At 35.0% G+C, this 15819-nt stretch overlaps 1 protein-coding gene across 2 annotated transcripts in view; it reads left to right on the top strand.

The window, feature by feature from the left end:
* Positions 1-15819, top strand: part of LOC123870799 — a 250773-nt gene that overhangs the window by 199718 nt on the left and 35236 nt on the right. The window contains exons 3-4 of one of the 2 annotated variants that reach the window (XM_045914241.1): positions 5774-5934; positions 12768-12818. In XM_045914241.1, the coding sequence (XP_045770197.1) occupies positions 5774-5934; positions 12768-12818 (212 nt within the window). The remainder of the gene's footprint in view (positions 1-5773; positions 5935-12767; positions 12819-15819) is intronic. The other variant, XM_045914242.1, reaches the window with a different exon arrangement.

Here is a 15819-nt window from a genome sequence, read left to right as displayed (position 1 = left end):
GCCTACGTTATAGAAAAATCCTGTAAAACAATAAGTATAGTTGGGGATAGGGAATGATTTTTTTTTATAAACTCCGTTAAATCTTGAACGAGATTTCGGTAAACTTTTTTTAACAGAGGTTGCTTTAGGTACTGTTAGATATTACTTATGTCACGAGAATTGCACCCTTTGTTAACTTCTTGTCAAGCTATGAGGATAGTCATCTCTTGTTTTCCTAAAGTAAAGTTCTCCTAAAGTATCTATTTGATTTTCTTCTAAGATAGATCAATATACAAACCACTGCACTATCGCTATCTACATAATTTTATTATACTTCTCCCCGACTTCTAAACGTATTCTAAATTTATCACGGATTGACACGGTCGATATTAGATCGAGTCAAATGTCACTAAGCAGGCAACTTTGAACTTTAGGTAAACGGTTTAATGGTGTAAATTATATTAACGTCTAATCTTGGCTTGGCTTAACATGTCGAAATGAAATTGACAGGAATTGATGGCAAGATTTCATATGGGTTGAATGAGGGCATGTAGGTAGTTGGAATGTTTATTTCTTGTCCTGAATTTTCTGTCCTTTACCTTTTTCCTTTTAGGGTAGGTATACCTACCCTTTCCTTAGAGCAATGTGCTGCTGAATATGTATATTGTTGTTTCTTAGATACACGAAAATCCGTCCACGAAAATGCGCTTTAATATTGAAAGAAATCCGTCACTTGAAAATGTAATATCGTCTTTTTCCATTCCAAAAAACAAACAACAAACAATAGATATGTTGGGATGTTTATCTGTACTAGTATAATCACATCGTTTTCCTAATCAACCCATCGCCGGCTCACTACTGAGAACTGGTCTCCTCACAGAATGAAAAGAGCTTAGCTAAAGTCTATCACGCAGCTAAGTGAGGATTGACAGACTTCATTCACCTTTGAGAAAAATATAGAGAACTCTTAAACTCTAAATCTACAATCTATAACTTAAAATTTAAAAAATCCCTGACACAAAAACCTCTATAAGAAAACTTGAAAAGAGCTGATAACTTTCAAACGGCTGAACCGATTTTCTTTGATTATATCAAAGAACACTCTCGATCAAGGCAGCTTTCAAACAAAAAAAAAACTAAATTAAAATCGGTTCATTCGTCGAGGAGCTACGATGCCACAGAGAGAGAGATACACAGATACACACGTCAAACTTATAACACCCCTCTTTTTGGGTCGGGGGTTAATAAAATATATAAAAGGAAAAGGTGACTGACTGAGTGATCTATCAACTTACTTATCTACTCAAACTACTTACTGGACGGAGCCTGCTATTTGGCATGCAGATAACTAATATGACGTAGACATCCGCCAAGAAAGTATTTTTGAAAACACCTCTAATTAGGGGTTTGAATTGTGTCTAGTCCACTCGGACGAAGTCGAGGGCATAAACTAGTATAACATAGTATGTAAAATATAATATGCAGGCACTTAAATGACTTTGGCACAACTTATATCAATCATACTACGTATAAGATATTAGAAACAACTCTAGTTCAAAATACGTTTCTTCTTCAGAAATGTTGATGATGTTTGAGTGCTTTGAAACAAGGGCAGATTTATTTTCCGCTTCTTGCACTTTCGCAGCGTCAACTAGGTTCGTTGTTTGAGAAAATGAGGTCTTTTCTTGTAACATCTTGTCTTAGAATATACCTACGTCAGAAAGTATCATTAAAAGATCGAAAATAGTTACATTGAAGAGAATTCTAGATTCAAGTTTTACGTAAAAATACTTGTCACAGCTTACACCGCTGGAATTAAAAACTTGAAATTGTGTCAGAAGGTTCATTTTATACCGTACTAAGCTCTCACTTAGAAATATTTTTTTGGAAATTCGGGTAGAATATCCAAAAATTCTAAGCGCGTTAAATTAAGAAAAGTTTGATTTGATTTGAAAAATAATTTAGCTATCTTATAATGTATTAAAAAAGTAGTTTTGAAAGTAGTAAAATAAAAATAAAAATAGTAACTACCTACTACTTATATAGCAGCATAGTATATTACGTACTGAACAAAACATATTGAACAGACGTGGTAATTGATATCATGTCAAACACAATGCTAACCTTTCAATTTGCTTTAGTTACGAGATGTTTTTTCTAACAAGTGTAAATTAAAAATTTATAACACCCCCGACAAGTGAAGGTTACAGTAACTAGAAAAGAGCTGATAACTTTCAAACGGCTGAACCAATTTTCTTGGATTATAGCTAAGAACACTCTCGATCAAGCCACCTTTCAAACAAAAAAAACTAAATTAAAATCGGTTCATTAGTTTAGGCGCTACGGTGCCACAGACAGATACACAGATACACAGATACACAGATACACAGATACACAGATACACAGACACACAGATACACAGACACACAGATACACAGATACACACGTCAAACTTATAACACCCCTCTTTTTGGGTCGGGGGTTAAAAATAATACAAGACAATCCCGAAATCCCTCAGACAGTTCTACACACACAACACATAAAATGCCTGCCAACTGGCATTATACATAGAGAAAATAAATATAAAAATTTAAGAGGGGTCTCTCCGTCACTCGCTCCATACAAACGTAGTTCGTCTCTCATTGGAATACTAACCAATCATACTGAATGGAATTTTGTAGAAACGTTCCGGAAAGTAATATCAGTATGCCTGTGGTTTTCCAGATTTCAGTTACAATATTCGGTTTCAAAGTCAAGCGGTCTTAAAAATTCACATACAAATCTTTGAGCCCGTGTAATTTTAAAACTACATATTTTTAGAAAAATCTAAAACACCACAGGCACAGATAATAGTTTCTAGAATATGTCTACAAAATTTTATGGACTTTGGTTGCTTAATATTCAAATGAAATTGGGACTATGATTGTATGGAGTAAGTGACGGAGAGAGCCCCGTTAACGTTAGATAAGTCGAAGATAAAACGTAACCTGAGCTACTTAGACCATAAGTGCGTACAAAATCCTTTGAGTATTAAATAAAGCTTAGAATTCCCCAAAAAGATACCACCGAGCTCGACTCGGATCTTGCTCACTCGATCTTTAATATAATAAAAAAATGTACCCTTCTTACAAGTAGTACTAATAATTTCCTTTGAAGGCAGTTTTCTAAAATTAAAGATACAAATATAATACTTGTAAAACTTTAACAAATTACTGGTTTTGTGTACCTAATAGGTACTTATCGTCAAACAAAACAATTGCTTCTCATGTCTCAAAGTCTCAACGTCGTCTTTAAAAATGTTCTGCCGTTTTGCAGCGATTGTACAAAGCATCCAGAGGTTTTGTAGTTTTTCAAACTAGCTAATATGACATGACTGACGACATTTAGTATGAAACGAGGCAGAGTGAGAAATCTTACAAAGAGCTCTAGAAGAAAATTATAGCCTTCTTTTTCCTGGCATGAGAATTTCTAATTTCTAAACCGTAGTGCACGGAGCTAAAAAACATTTTTCCAAAGTCAGGCACTAGGTTTGAAAAATTGCTCGCTATTTTTATTAAAAAAAAAAAAAAATTGGTGGCATATTATTAAGTGTACATTTATGCGTATTATTTCGTTTATAAGAATGATAGACTTAAACTTTCCTTAAATTAATATGTAAACTACATAGTGAATAAATAATCAAAATTTGTTCATCAGACAGACGTCTTTGAGATAATCGTGGACATAAATAAATACATACATACGGGTCGAATACTAACCTCTTTTTCAAGTCGGTTAATAAACCGCGAGAAATTGCTGCCGCACTGATTGTGTTTGGGCTGCTGCATCGGAGCTTGTTAAAATAATACGAAAAATCCATAAAATGCACGTGTTTTAACCGAAATGAATGACGGTTTGAAATCTGTCAACACGTCGGAACATAGCAAAGGCCATTTAACTTCAAACGAGATATCGAATTGGATTACGTGGAATCCCAGCTTCCCGTCCCGGTGGAGGCAAAAAATATTGCAATATTTCCGTTGTGACAGTTTTACTGGGAATTGTGATGAATATGAAATGAAACAAAACTTGAGAGAATTTTTAATGAAAATAGTTGCCTACGCGTAAATTATTTGAAGAGATCCAGCGTTTCCTTAAAGCTGGTATTTAAAAAAACTTTAAAAAAATTACAGTCAGTGGGGAATACCAACAGAAGTTAAAACTATGAAATAACAGTGGTCTTTTTTTGTTGTTAAAAATCGGTCTCGATTGAGTCCCCGGTTCGAAGTCGAATCGGTCCCTGTATTGAAGACAAGTAGGTATAATTTTATTGCTTACCCTATTTAGATAGGTATTTAGGTGTAGGTATTATATCTAGGATTATATTCATAATAATTACTAAAATTGATATTTTCCGAGCCGTATTAACGCTACAGCCTACTTATAACCCTTTCGATCATATCTAACATCAGCTCAATTTTTAATGTCATTCATATGATACTGTAAAGTCCTGTAAAGTGTAAAAACAAAATAAACGAGAAAGAATTACGACCGTTCCCATTAACTACATAATATATTAAACACGCAATGTTTTCTTGTAACATGGAAGAACGAATCCCACTTATAAGAATACAGGTAAGCAAGTCACGCCAACAAGTATCACAAAAGGAGTGTATATGTTTACTTATTAACGCAATGGATGTATCTGAGTTGTTTTAACCCACCATAACTTTGTAAATAATGATGATGATGCCTGAAGAGATTTGGATATGTATGAGAACATATCGTTAGAGTCATTATACAGGGTGTTTGGTAGGTAATTAGTATACTGACGACACGTACCCATGCTACTTTGATCTGATAAATACAGTGCTGAAGTAAAATGACGAAATAAAATTATAAAAATTTCCATTCAAAATTTTAATTTTTTTATGTCCAAGTTTTCATGGCCCTAACGTGCCCTAACTCACTGAGATCGTTGGCCTTGGCCTATCTAAAGATGACCAACGATCTCAGTGAGGTAGGGCACGTTATAGTCATGAAAATTTTGACATAATTTTTTTTTAAAATTTTGTATGGAAATTTTTATAATTTTATTTCGTCATTGTACTTCAGCATTGTATTTATCAGATCAAAGTAGCATGGGTACGTGTCGACATCATATGCTTATCACCAAACACCCTGTATATATAGAATTTTTTTACCTTTTAATTCGTTTTGGTCAAGGCAGTCATGCTTTTTATATTTTTGTGATTTGTAAACAGAATAATTTGAATACCTTTTGCATTTCAAAAGAAAGTTTACAAGAGTAGGTTCTCAATCATTTTGTTAATTTCTCTATGTACTATTTTTAAGAGGGGTCTCTCCGTCACTCGCTCCATACAAACTTAGTTCCAATTTCATTTGAATACTAAGCAACCAAAGTCCATGAAATTTTGCAGACATATTCTAGAAACTAATATCTATGCCTGTGGTTTTCCAGATTTCTGTTAAAATATTCGGTTTTAAAGTTACGCGGTCTCAAAAATTCACATACAAATCTTTGAGCCCCTGTAATTTTAAAACTACATATTTTTAGAAAAATCTAAAACACCTCAGGCACAGATATTAGTTTCTAGAATAATATGTCTGCAATAGACTTTGGTTGCATAATATTCGAACTACGATTGTATGGAGTAAGTGACGGAGAGAGCCCTGTTAAGAGAAGATGATAGACAAAAACGTACAACGTAACGTAATATCGTAAGCAGTCGTAAAATCTACCAGTACATTTTAAGTTATACGACTACGATAAAGATTTCCTTATTTGTTTCAGGCAGAAGAAGGCACTACTAGAACACCAGACGGGGATGAAAACGATGGCAGTGATCCCAACGCAGGATCCTCAAGAGGTTTGTCGGCGGCTACCTCCAGGGAAGAAGACGATGACTCTAGTAACAATGCAACAAGCAATGAAAGCAAAAGCCCTGGACAAAGGTAAGCTCTTGTAAATAAAACAAGTACCTAACCTAATAGAACTTTCAACTTACTCCTAATCGTCATACCTAGGCCCGCGATTACACCGATAAGTTTTACTCGCGTAAATAGCTTACGTAATTCATTTACAACAAATTTCTTAACGAAAATTTCCTTAAAAAGTGTTTACATTTGTAAAGTTGTAATTTAATTACGTAAGCTACTTACGTGAGTAAAACTTACAGGTGTAATCGCGGTCTAATTGAAAGATAAGCAAAAATTAAAATCATGAATTATAATACTATACTTACTATTATTTTTAGAAGGTACATAGAATTACACCAAGTATTTATAGTACGACCTATCATTTTCAATATCAAGATGTTTTATAATATAACTAAGATGATAATTAAATAATTGTAAATGATCTAGATTTGTAAAGATTTTAAAAAGTAAGAGATAATTTCTGTTTTCGGTATTTCTGTGGTTCTAAAAAGAGATAATTTGCATGTTAAGAGCAATGAATATTCCAACTACAGTTTTGCATTTGAAAGAACTGAATTTACGGAAATCATTTTCTTTGTTGAAGGTAAGTATTATAATTTTATGTGATTATAGTACCCTCTCCCTAAAACTGAACAATAGATGCGAATATACATAGTGTATATGTATAATATTATGCACTTCGCTGATCTTCTTCAAGGAACAATGAGATGCTTGTACCTACTTTCCTGCTTATTTTTATAGGATTTGATGAGTCTCCAACGTATTTTGTAGGTATTGGCGCACATAAGATAATACAGTGCATAAAACTCTGAAATAGGGTTTGAATAGCTCACTCTTAGCTATATTTTCTGATCTAATAAAAATCATGCACACTAGAACTACCTACCTAGTCTAATACCAGATATAAAATAAAATTCAAGTTAGCAAAGCTTGGATTGTATACTTTCGAACATCGAAATATACCTAATGCTTTCAAAACTCAAAGTCATAATATTTTTTGTATACGTCTACACATAGTTACAGTTTTGTGGACATAGGTTGTATTAAAACACTTTTTAATATACACATTTAGGCACCTACACAATTTCTTCAAGTTTCTGCAAAGTCTTGTGTATTAGATGTAAACATATAGGTGTATATCTGACTAACAATCATCTAAATCGATTATCTAATCGATTTGGGATGGGCCGATATGACATTTTATAATGCCTCTTCTAAAACTGGTTCCATATTGCCATATTGATCACAATTAACTCAACTTAAACCTACATAATTACAAAGCGTGTTTGGTTCTAGCAATGAAACTATCAATGCTTTTTTGCTCTTTCTGTCTCTCTGGTCGTTTCTTCATCGCTAACGATTGTGGTCCAGGCAAAGTTTCAGTTTCTCATGCATCAGCTATTTCTATCATTCCCTGTCAGTGGTAATTTTCGCAACTGTGCAGAATTTGCGAATTGGAACTATTGCGATCGAATTTAACTTCCTATTTGATACTCAGAACTCTCTGGTAACTCAATGCTTCCATTACAATTTTATTAACGCCTATCGTTCCGCGTCACATGTTGTTTAGCCGAAATGCGAGAGGAAACCGGGTGTAACATATGGACGAATTGAGCGCTGTGACAAACAAGCTTGTGCTCTCGGCAGACGATAATTTTCGCATTCGCCTTCGCATTCGCCTCCAGTAACAATTATTTTAAACGAGTTTACTTCTTTATACACACAAACAAATGAAAATTACAAAATAAACCCATAATGTAGGTAAAAAATAGGCTTGTTCCTAAACCAATGAACGAAAATCTCAACAAGAGCTAGTAGGTGCATTGTTTAATATTATAGAAATAATCGAAATATAGCTGAAGAATGAAGAGATGTATTAAAACAAGTGTAAATTAAAAATTTATAACACCCCCGAAGAGTGAAGGTTACAGTAACTAGAAAAGAGCTGATAACTTTCAAACGGCTGAACCGATTTTCTTGAATTATAGCTAAGAACACTCTCGTTCAAGCCACCTTTCAAACAAAAAAAAAACTAAATTAAAATCGGTTCATTAGTTTAGGAGCTACGATGCCACAGACAGATAGATATACAGATATACACGTCAAACTTATAACAATCCCGCTTTTTGGGTGTGGGGGTTAAAAATAAAAAAGCAAATCATTCATCGACACATAGACGATTGACGTTCAACACAGCTTTTCAGAGCACACCTAGCCCTCAATAAAGTAAAAGGGCGACAAATTATATAAAAATAATTTACAAGATACAAAGTTTTTGTTTCTAAAATTAGAACACCATGATTTGTTTTATTTAAGCATCACTATGCAAACGAGATTTGGAAGAGATCAAAAGGGTAATGGAAATTCGCGGAGTGCTCGTTAATTTAATAGGAGCGGTGCTTAAAGTTATAACGTTGTTTAACTTGAAATAAGTTTACCGCATAGCCTTGTTGGAAGAGATACTAAATTGATCTTTACTAATTTCTATGAGATTTGCAATTAGCTTTAATATAATTGAAATAAAATGATAAATTCTAACAGATCGACCAATTTGTATCATACAAAAGTAAAACAGCCTGTAGGTAAGATCAAGTGAAACAATTTAACCTTCAAAGTACCTATTATTCCTAGAAGGAAACTTTCAGGAAAGATATTGTTTATTGAACGAGCAGAAACAGTAACATATTACCTTTTTCCAATCAGTATTATGCTTACATAACGTATATACCTACTACATAGTTCAATAGAGGGGAAAAATGCCATTTGTAAGGTTTCTTTAATTCACGGTGCCGGTTCATTCACGTCTTTAGCCATAAATATCACAAAAAGATCAATAGGAGTGTTTTCAAATTCTGACAAATAATTTAATTAAATTTCTAGTTCGATATTCGGTTTGGATCAAAGTTGTACACCAACTACCAAAATTTCAGACAGACAGGCGGACGGACGGACGTACGGACGGACGGGGGGAGCGACGGACGGACGGACGGATGGACAGACAGACATAGATGCAGACAGACAGACAGACAGGCAGACAGACAAACAGACAGATAGACAGATACGTATATAGACAGACAGCAGAAATTATATTAAAAGGGCTCCGTTTTTACCCTTTGGACACGAAACCCTAAAAAAACAACATCGGCCACTCCGCCGATAAGTTGCACACGATAAGTTTGACAGGTAACTCCGTTACCTGTCAAACTTATCATGTTCAATTCATTAAGAGGGGTCTCGCGTCTGTATGAAGCGAGTGACGGAGAGAGCCCTGTTAAAAGGTGCAAACTGGTTGACCAAATGGAAGTGTAGGAAGGTATTGTAGCCAATATCCTAGAATATACCGTGTATGTTCCGAATATCTGAACCTACCAGTATTTGTATGGTCAATACAGAAGCAAAACAAACAATAGTCTGTATAGACTTTGAATACAGGAATCAAACAAGCTTTTAGCAAAATTGAATCTAGAATTAGAATTCGAATTTCAGCCAGGTGTGGCAACGTAATTAGCTTTGTTTTACTGGTGCATAAACAGTAGTTACATTAATCACACAGGCAAATCTGTTGGTGAGGTACAACGTGCAGGATGCGATGTGCACCGCCCACCCTCCCACTACTAAAGAAGCAGGAAAATCAAGCAATACAACCAACCAACCACCAACACAACACCACACGAATCTTGTAGAACACTTAATGTACGTTTCGCTCTGATACCGCAGCACCCTCAGGAGATGTAGACCACCAATTGCGGGTTAATGTCTGCAATAGTTATGGAGTTCGTGTATTTCCAATTCGTTGCTTTTCTTGCTTCTTTAGTAGTGGAAGGCCGGGTGATGCATATCGCATCCTATACGCTCTACCATACAGATTTGTCTGTTTTAGAGGATTATAGCGAATTAAAACAAATAGTTAGATAGATAGAAAACTTTATTGTATACAATACATGAAATAACCAAGACAAAACAAATAAACTAAAATCTAAAATTAATTGTATGCAAAGGCAGCCTTATTGTTCAGAGCAATCTCCACCAGGCAACCTTTGGTTAAGCTTGTGGTTCCTTGCGTATTATGGATATGGATTTCCGCAAAGTAATTCCTGCTTCTATCCAGCATAGTTATTTATTTTAAATTATGATCTCTTTAATCGTGAATTTTGTCATCTGTTTTATCGTGAAATTAAATTATTTCAATTGGTTAGCCGTAACTGCAGAGTCGTTATTTCTTTCCATAACTACTGTTTCGAATTCAACTGTCCCTAGAATTATTATTACGTACATATAGTACTAGGTATAACATACGAATAAATCAAACACTAGAAGTAATATGAAGTAAAATTTTCGCTTTGAGACATAATATTTTACAGAACAACCCCATTCAGTCTATCGATTTATTTTATTCTAGTAATAAGGGCAGCTACTGACATTGACACGAGAGATATTTACGGCGAAGCCTATTCTGTTAATACTGTAACCGATTAACCATGGATTAATCATAACCTCAAATATGTCGATAAGTCAATCAAATCAGACATGAGTTGAACTATAAAAGGAGTTCAAGGTTCTAATTTGTAATTTTGGACTGGATTCGTTATAAAAATAAAGCAAAGCTGTAAGAGGAATCTGTAAAAACTCAAGAAAGAACTTACCAAATTAGTATTACGAACACGATCCTGCCGTACATTTTGGACTCGGAAGGGAAATTTATATAATGACCATCCCCCGTGTGTGAGCGGTGTGTGACTTAATTGCCTAATTACTACTAGTTACCGTAGAAGAAAATCAGGTGCAGTAACACTATACTTACAGCACGAAAGATCGATTTAAAATTACTAACAAAATAAAACACGCATCTTTTTTTCGCGGTTGTTTGTGCCACGTTCATCATCATCATCATCATCAGCCTGTGGACGTTCACTGTTGGACATAGGCCTTCCCTATAGAGCGCCACCACACCCGGTCCTCAGCCTTCCTCATCCAGCCACTTCCCGCCAGCCGCTTTATATCGTCGGTCCATCGTGCTGGAGGGCTCCCACACTACGCTTGCTTAAGCGCGGTCTCCACTCAAGGACTTTCCGGCTCCAACGGCCATCGCCTCTACGACAGGCATGGCCTGCCCACTGCCACTTCAGCTTGCTAATAGTTTGGGCTATGTCAGTGTCCACCTTGGTTCTTCTGCGAATCTCCTCATTTCGGATTTTATCTCTCAGGGAAACTCCTAACATAGCCCTCTCCATAGCTCGCTGAGCAAGTTTGAATTTGTGAACAAGACATTTGTCAGTGACCACGTTTCAGCACCATAGGTGAGGATGGGAAGGACATGTGCCACGTTGCGGAGATGTTATTATGCTACGACTAAAATTTTAAATATTCGCTTCGATTCATAATCAATTTGAATGGGCATTAAGAGGGCTCTCTCCGTCACACGTTTCCACTCGTTTCATACAATCGTAGTTCCAATTTCATTTGAATACTAAGCAACCCAAGTCCATGAAATTTTGCAGACATATTCTAGAAACTAATATCTGTGTCTGTGGTTTTCCAGATTTCTGTTAAAATATTCGGTTTCAAAGTTACGCGGTCTTAAAAATTTTCATACAAATCTTGGAGCCCCTGTAATTTTAAAACGACATATTTTTAGAAAAATCTAAAACACCACAGACACAGATATTAGTTTCTAGAATATGTCTGCAAAATTTCATGGACTTTGGTTGCTTAATTTTCAAATGAAATTGGAACTACGATTGTATGAGAGAGCCCTGTTAAAGCTTAGCGTCCACCTGACAGGCTTGTAACTCCTTCAACCTTTAGAATCGCGATATCTCATGAATGATGATTCTTAGAAAAAAAAGTATAAGATAATTTTTGTAGATTATTTTATGATCTATAATTATCAAATTTAAATAAGTGATTTATCATAATAATATTATGTACCCTCTCCCTACGTTTGTCATTAGCAGACTCCTATTTCTCAGAAAATCCCGCTGAGTCAGCATCGTCCCCGTTACGCTACGTCAGAATTGCAAATCGCTTTCGGCCAAGCAGTTAAATAGGATCGATCGGTGTGCAATTGTTATTACATGGTGGTATATCATCGTATCAAAGGATGTTCTACTCTACCTATTATGATTTGTGTTTTTAAACTTGTAATAAAAAAAATCCTATTTAATTTGACTAGTTTACGTACCGCGTGGATTACACTAATTTCAAACCCCTATTTTACCCCCATAGGGATTGAATTTTCGTTTCTTTGCGAATGTCTACATCATAAAAGCATAGCTACATGCCGTTCAGTAGCTTGAGGCTTGAGCTGTGCGTTGATAGATCAGTCAGTCAGTAAGGTTCTTTTTATAAAATACTTATTTAAGATTTAAAAATATTATATTTCTGTCACATCGAATTCTTATTTAATTTAAATATAATATAAAAGGAAAGCTAACTGACTTAATCCAGCACAGGACGGATTGGCTGAAAGGCTTATTTGACATTGACATACATTAAGAAAGCATTTTTTGAAATTCAACCCCTAAGAGGGTAAAATAGGGGTTTGAAATTTGTGTAGTCTACGCGGATGAAGTCACCGGTATAAGGTTGAATAAAACATGATTAATTGAATAAAATCATTACCTATTCTTAAAAATAAAACTGATTCAGCAAAATTTCCGCCATCGACATCGAATAATCGAAGGTTAGGCGTGCGTCTAACCTTCGATTATTCAATATCAGGGAAATATAATACGAGAATATCTGAGGCAAAATGTTTATTGTATTTTATAGATAATATTCTGAGCAAACTATGGCAATATAGCATCTGTATATACAGCACAATTAAACAGTCCGTTTTCCCGATATAGGTTGTTGAACAAGTTGTCACCATTCTCTGCTAATGAGGCCCCTGAAGATATGTAAGTGCCCAAGGAAAAGGCATCAATCGCTTTACAAATGCTTATCGATAGCGAAGCACGTAAACGTCGATTACGTACGTGATTTTATTGGTATAGCTTTCAAGGTCTCAAGTAGCCAATAAGCTTTGATCTCGATGAAATACCCTATTAAGATAGACTTTGTAGTATGCGACCGCGAATCGTGACGGCGTCTTATGACACTAGGGTTGAAATCCATAGAGCGCACTTGACTTGGTTTCAGTTAAAACGAGACAGATTTATACCAGGAGTTTAACGCTGTCTCGTTTTAACAATGTCTTAAGCCTGAGCAAAGTCAAAGAACGCTCTATAGATCTCAGCCTAAGGTTGACTTAAGACATTGTTAAAACGAGACAGCGTTATATCGTTGGCATAAACCTGTCTCCTTTTAACTGTTTAGGTAAGTCTGAGCACAGCCAAAGTATGCTCTATAAATCTCAGCCTATGTGTTGCAACATCGTATAAGCAAGTGTTGCGCGTAGTCGCTCACCTCAAATACTCTATACTACTAAAGCTGTGCATAGCTGTCGCCTACAAAGTGCAGCGTTTTACGGTCTTAGATCTATAGAGCGTACTTTGACTTTGCTCAGACTTTAGTTTGAGTTAAAACGAGACAGATTTATGTGAAACTCATATATTTGTCTCGTTTTAACTGAATCTTAAGTCACGAGCAAAGTCAAAGTCCGCTCTATAGATCTCAGCCTTACGTCGCAGTCGCAACAAAGTCTACTTCTAAGAGTTATTGGAGATCGTTGCTTAAATGACAATTTTACGATTACAATTTGATAACTGTACCAATGTTTCTCGAACAACAGTTACGTAATTGGTGCTCACAAGAGTCAATGTGCGTTATGCATAGTCATTTATTTTAATTAATTAGAACACGACCTGCACAGCTCATGTGGATAACACTATGCTACAGCGCATCACGTACGATAGAAATAGTCCCAAAGGTTAAATTAGTAAGGCTGATATTTTGTATTATTATATTCTGCATGATCATTTTTATTTCCGTGACGTCTTACATTGAAACCAAGTTGAAAAGTTGAGTTTCGCACCTAGGTATTTTATCGAGTAAAATTTCACGTCACGTTTTTTTTATTTTAATTAATATTATAGTCCAGTTAAAATTTACTTATACCATCAAAACGAGTTTACATGAAATCAGATTCGATTTAAGAATTGTGATTTCGTCACAATTTTTTTATTTATTTGTACACCACAAGTTTTTAATTTCATACCGTAAAAAAATGATTATCATATTATGACGCGTGGCGCTGACATGATATTTCGTTATTCGTAGAATAAGTATAGTGTGTCCACACATTTATTATTATTGATATATTATTGTGTGTCTGTCTGTCGTTTATCTGTCGGCCTATCTGTCTGTTTGTCTGTCTGCTAAATTTTCACGGCTCATGCGCTTAACCCATCTTAACGAAATTTGGTACTGAGATAGCTTTCATCCCTGGGAAGGACATACGCTTTTTATCCTGAAAAATCAAGAAGTACCCACGGGATTATGAAAAACCTAAATCCACGCGAACGAAATCGCGGGAATCATCTAGTTCATAACATTTAAAAACAAAACAGACTTTAATATAAAAAACAATAAACTTTTCCTGTATTCACCCTTAAATTTTTTATGGTAATTAAAAACTTGTGGTGTATTTTTTGAATTTTCTCGATATTTCGTGGTGTGAAGCTCATTACAACGCGACCACTGCCCACCGACACCACACAACTGCCTCCGTGTAACACAGACATCCCTTTATAGGCGACCGATCATTGCATCGAGCTCGTCAAGCTCTCACAAGTCCGTCCAGGACTCAGAGAGACCAGGATCTAAGTCAGACAAACCAGGCCATAAATGGAGACACGTCCAAGCTGTCATGGCATACTACCAGGCACTCAGGAAAATTAAGAGGTTCGATGAGATTGAAGACAACGGTAACCCGCATCGTTGTCCAACTGTATTTATTGAGTGTTTGTTTATCATTTCAAACTAATGTGCTATTTCCTCTGTGTTTAGGATTTCGAGAATGGTACTTTATGACTGGTTATTGTGTTCTTATTGTGATTATTGTGTCTATAAACTAGTTTTACTATGAATAATTCTACTTTCTCTACTCACACTGTCTCTTGGGAAATTAATCTAAGTCTAATTTACTGTTTGTTTAATTTCATGCATCCTGGTCGTTTCATATTTATTATATTTAGTATATATTAATAATAGATTTGTAAGTCTTAGAGATCCTGATTTTAGAATCAATTTAGTATTTAGTTTTAGATCTCTCGTTTTAGGAGCTCAATGATTTCACTGTACAGACTAATACTTTTCTGCGTGGACTTAAATTTTGTTTTACTACTGCAATGCCGCATGTTAATAAAGGTAGAATATTATGTGTTTATTTTTGTGCACGCAAAATAAACAAAGATAAATTACACTTAAACAAATATGAAAACAAACTGACACTTGCTAATCTTATACCTATACTTTATACTCTGTTTGGTGAAGCATTCTCAAGGCGAGACCAAATAATACTTTTGGATTATTCATATTTCATACAGATAATTGACAGTATCGATAAAACCTTTATTTACTTGCAAGCCACATCATCTATTACCACTTTTATAAACTACCGTTTTGAATAATATTTTATGAAGCAATGAAAAATCTTGAAAGCATATCGAGCTTGGTGCATGCAATATATCACCAAACGGATATAAATCTGAATAACAAACTTTATTCATCCATTACTCTCACACAGACGTGGTGTCTGTTAAGACATTGATGAATAAAGATTTTTATTTGTGGCTTCTTCAAAAAGTTAATTCTTAATTTATATTGTAACTTTTTCTGTGAACCCTTTTCCAAACAATGAGTAAAGTTCTTCAAATGATTTATAAGGTAGCCAAGTTACGATAACATTGAAAAAGTTTAGACTTTCTGTTTCGTGAGTATAGTTTTGATTAATTTTGT

Source organism: Maniola jurtina, chromosome 13 (genome assembly GCF_905333055.1).
Source record: "Maniola jurtina chromosome 13, ilManJurt1.1, whole genome shotgun sequence".
NCBI classification, from domain to species: Eukaryota; Metazoa; Arthropoda; class Insecta; order Lepidoptera; family Nymphalidae; genus Maniola; species Maniola jurtina.
Note: the sequence above shows the minus strand (reverse complement) of the source record. Positions and strands in the feature narration are given on the sequence as shown.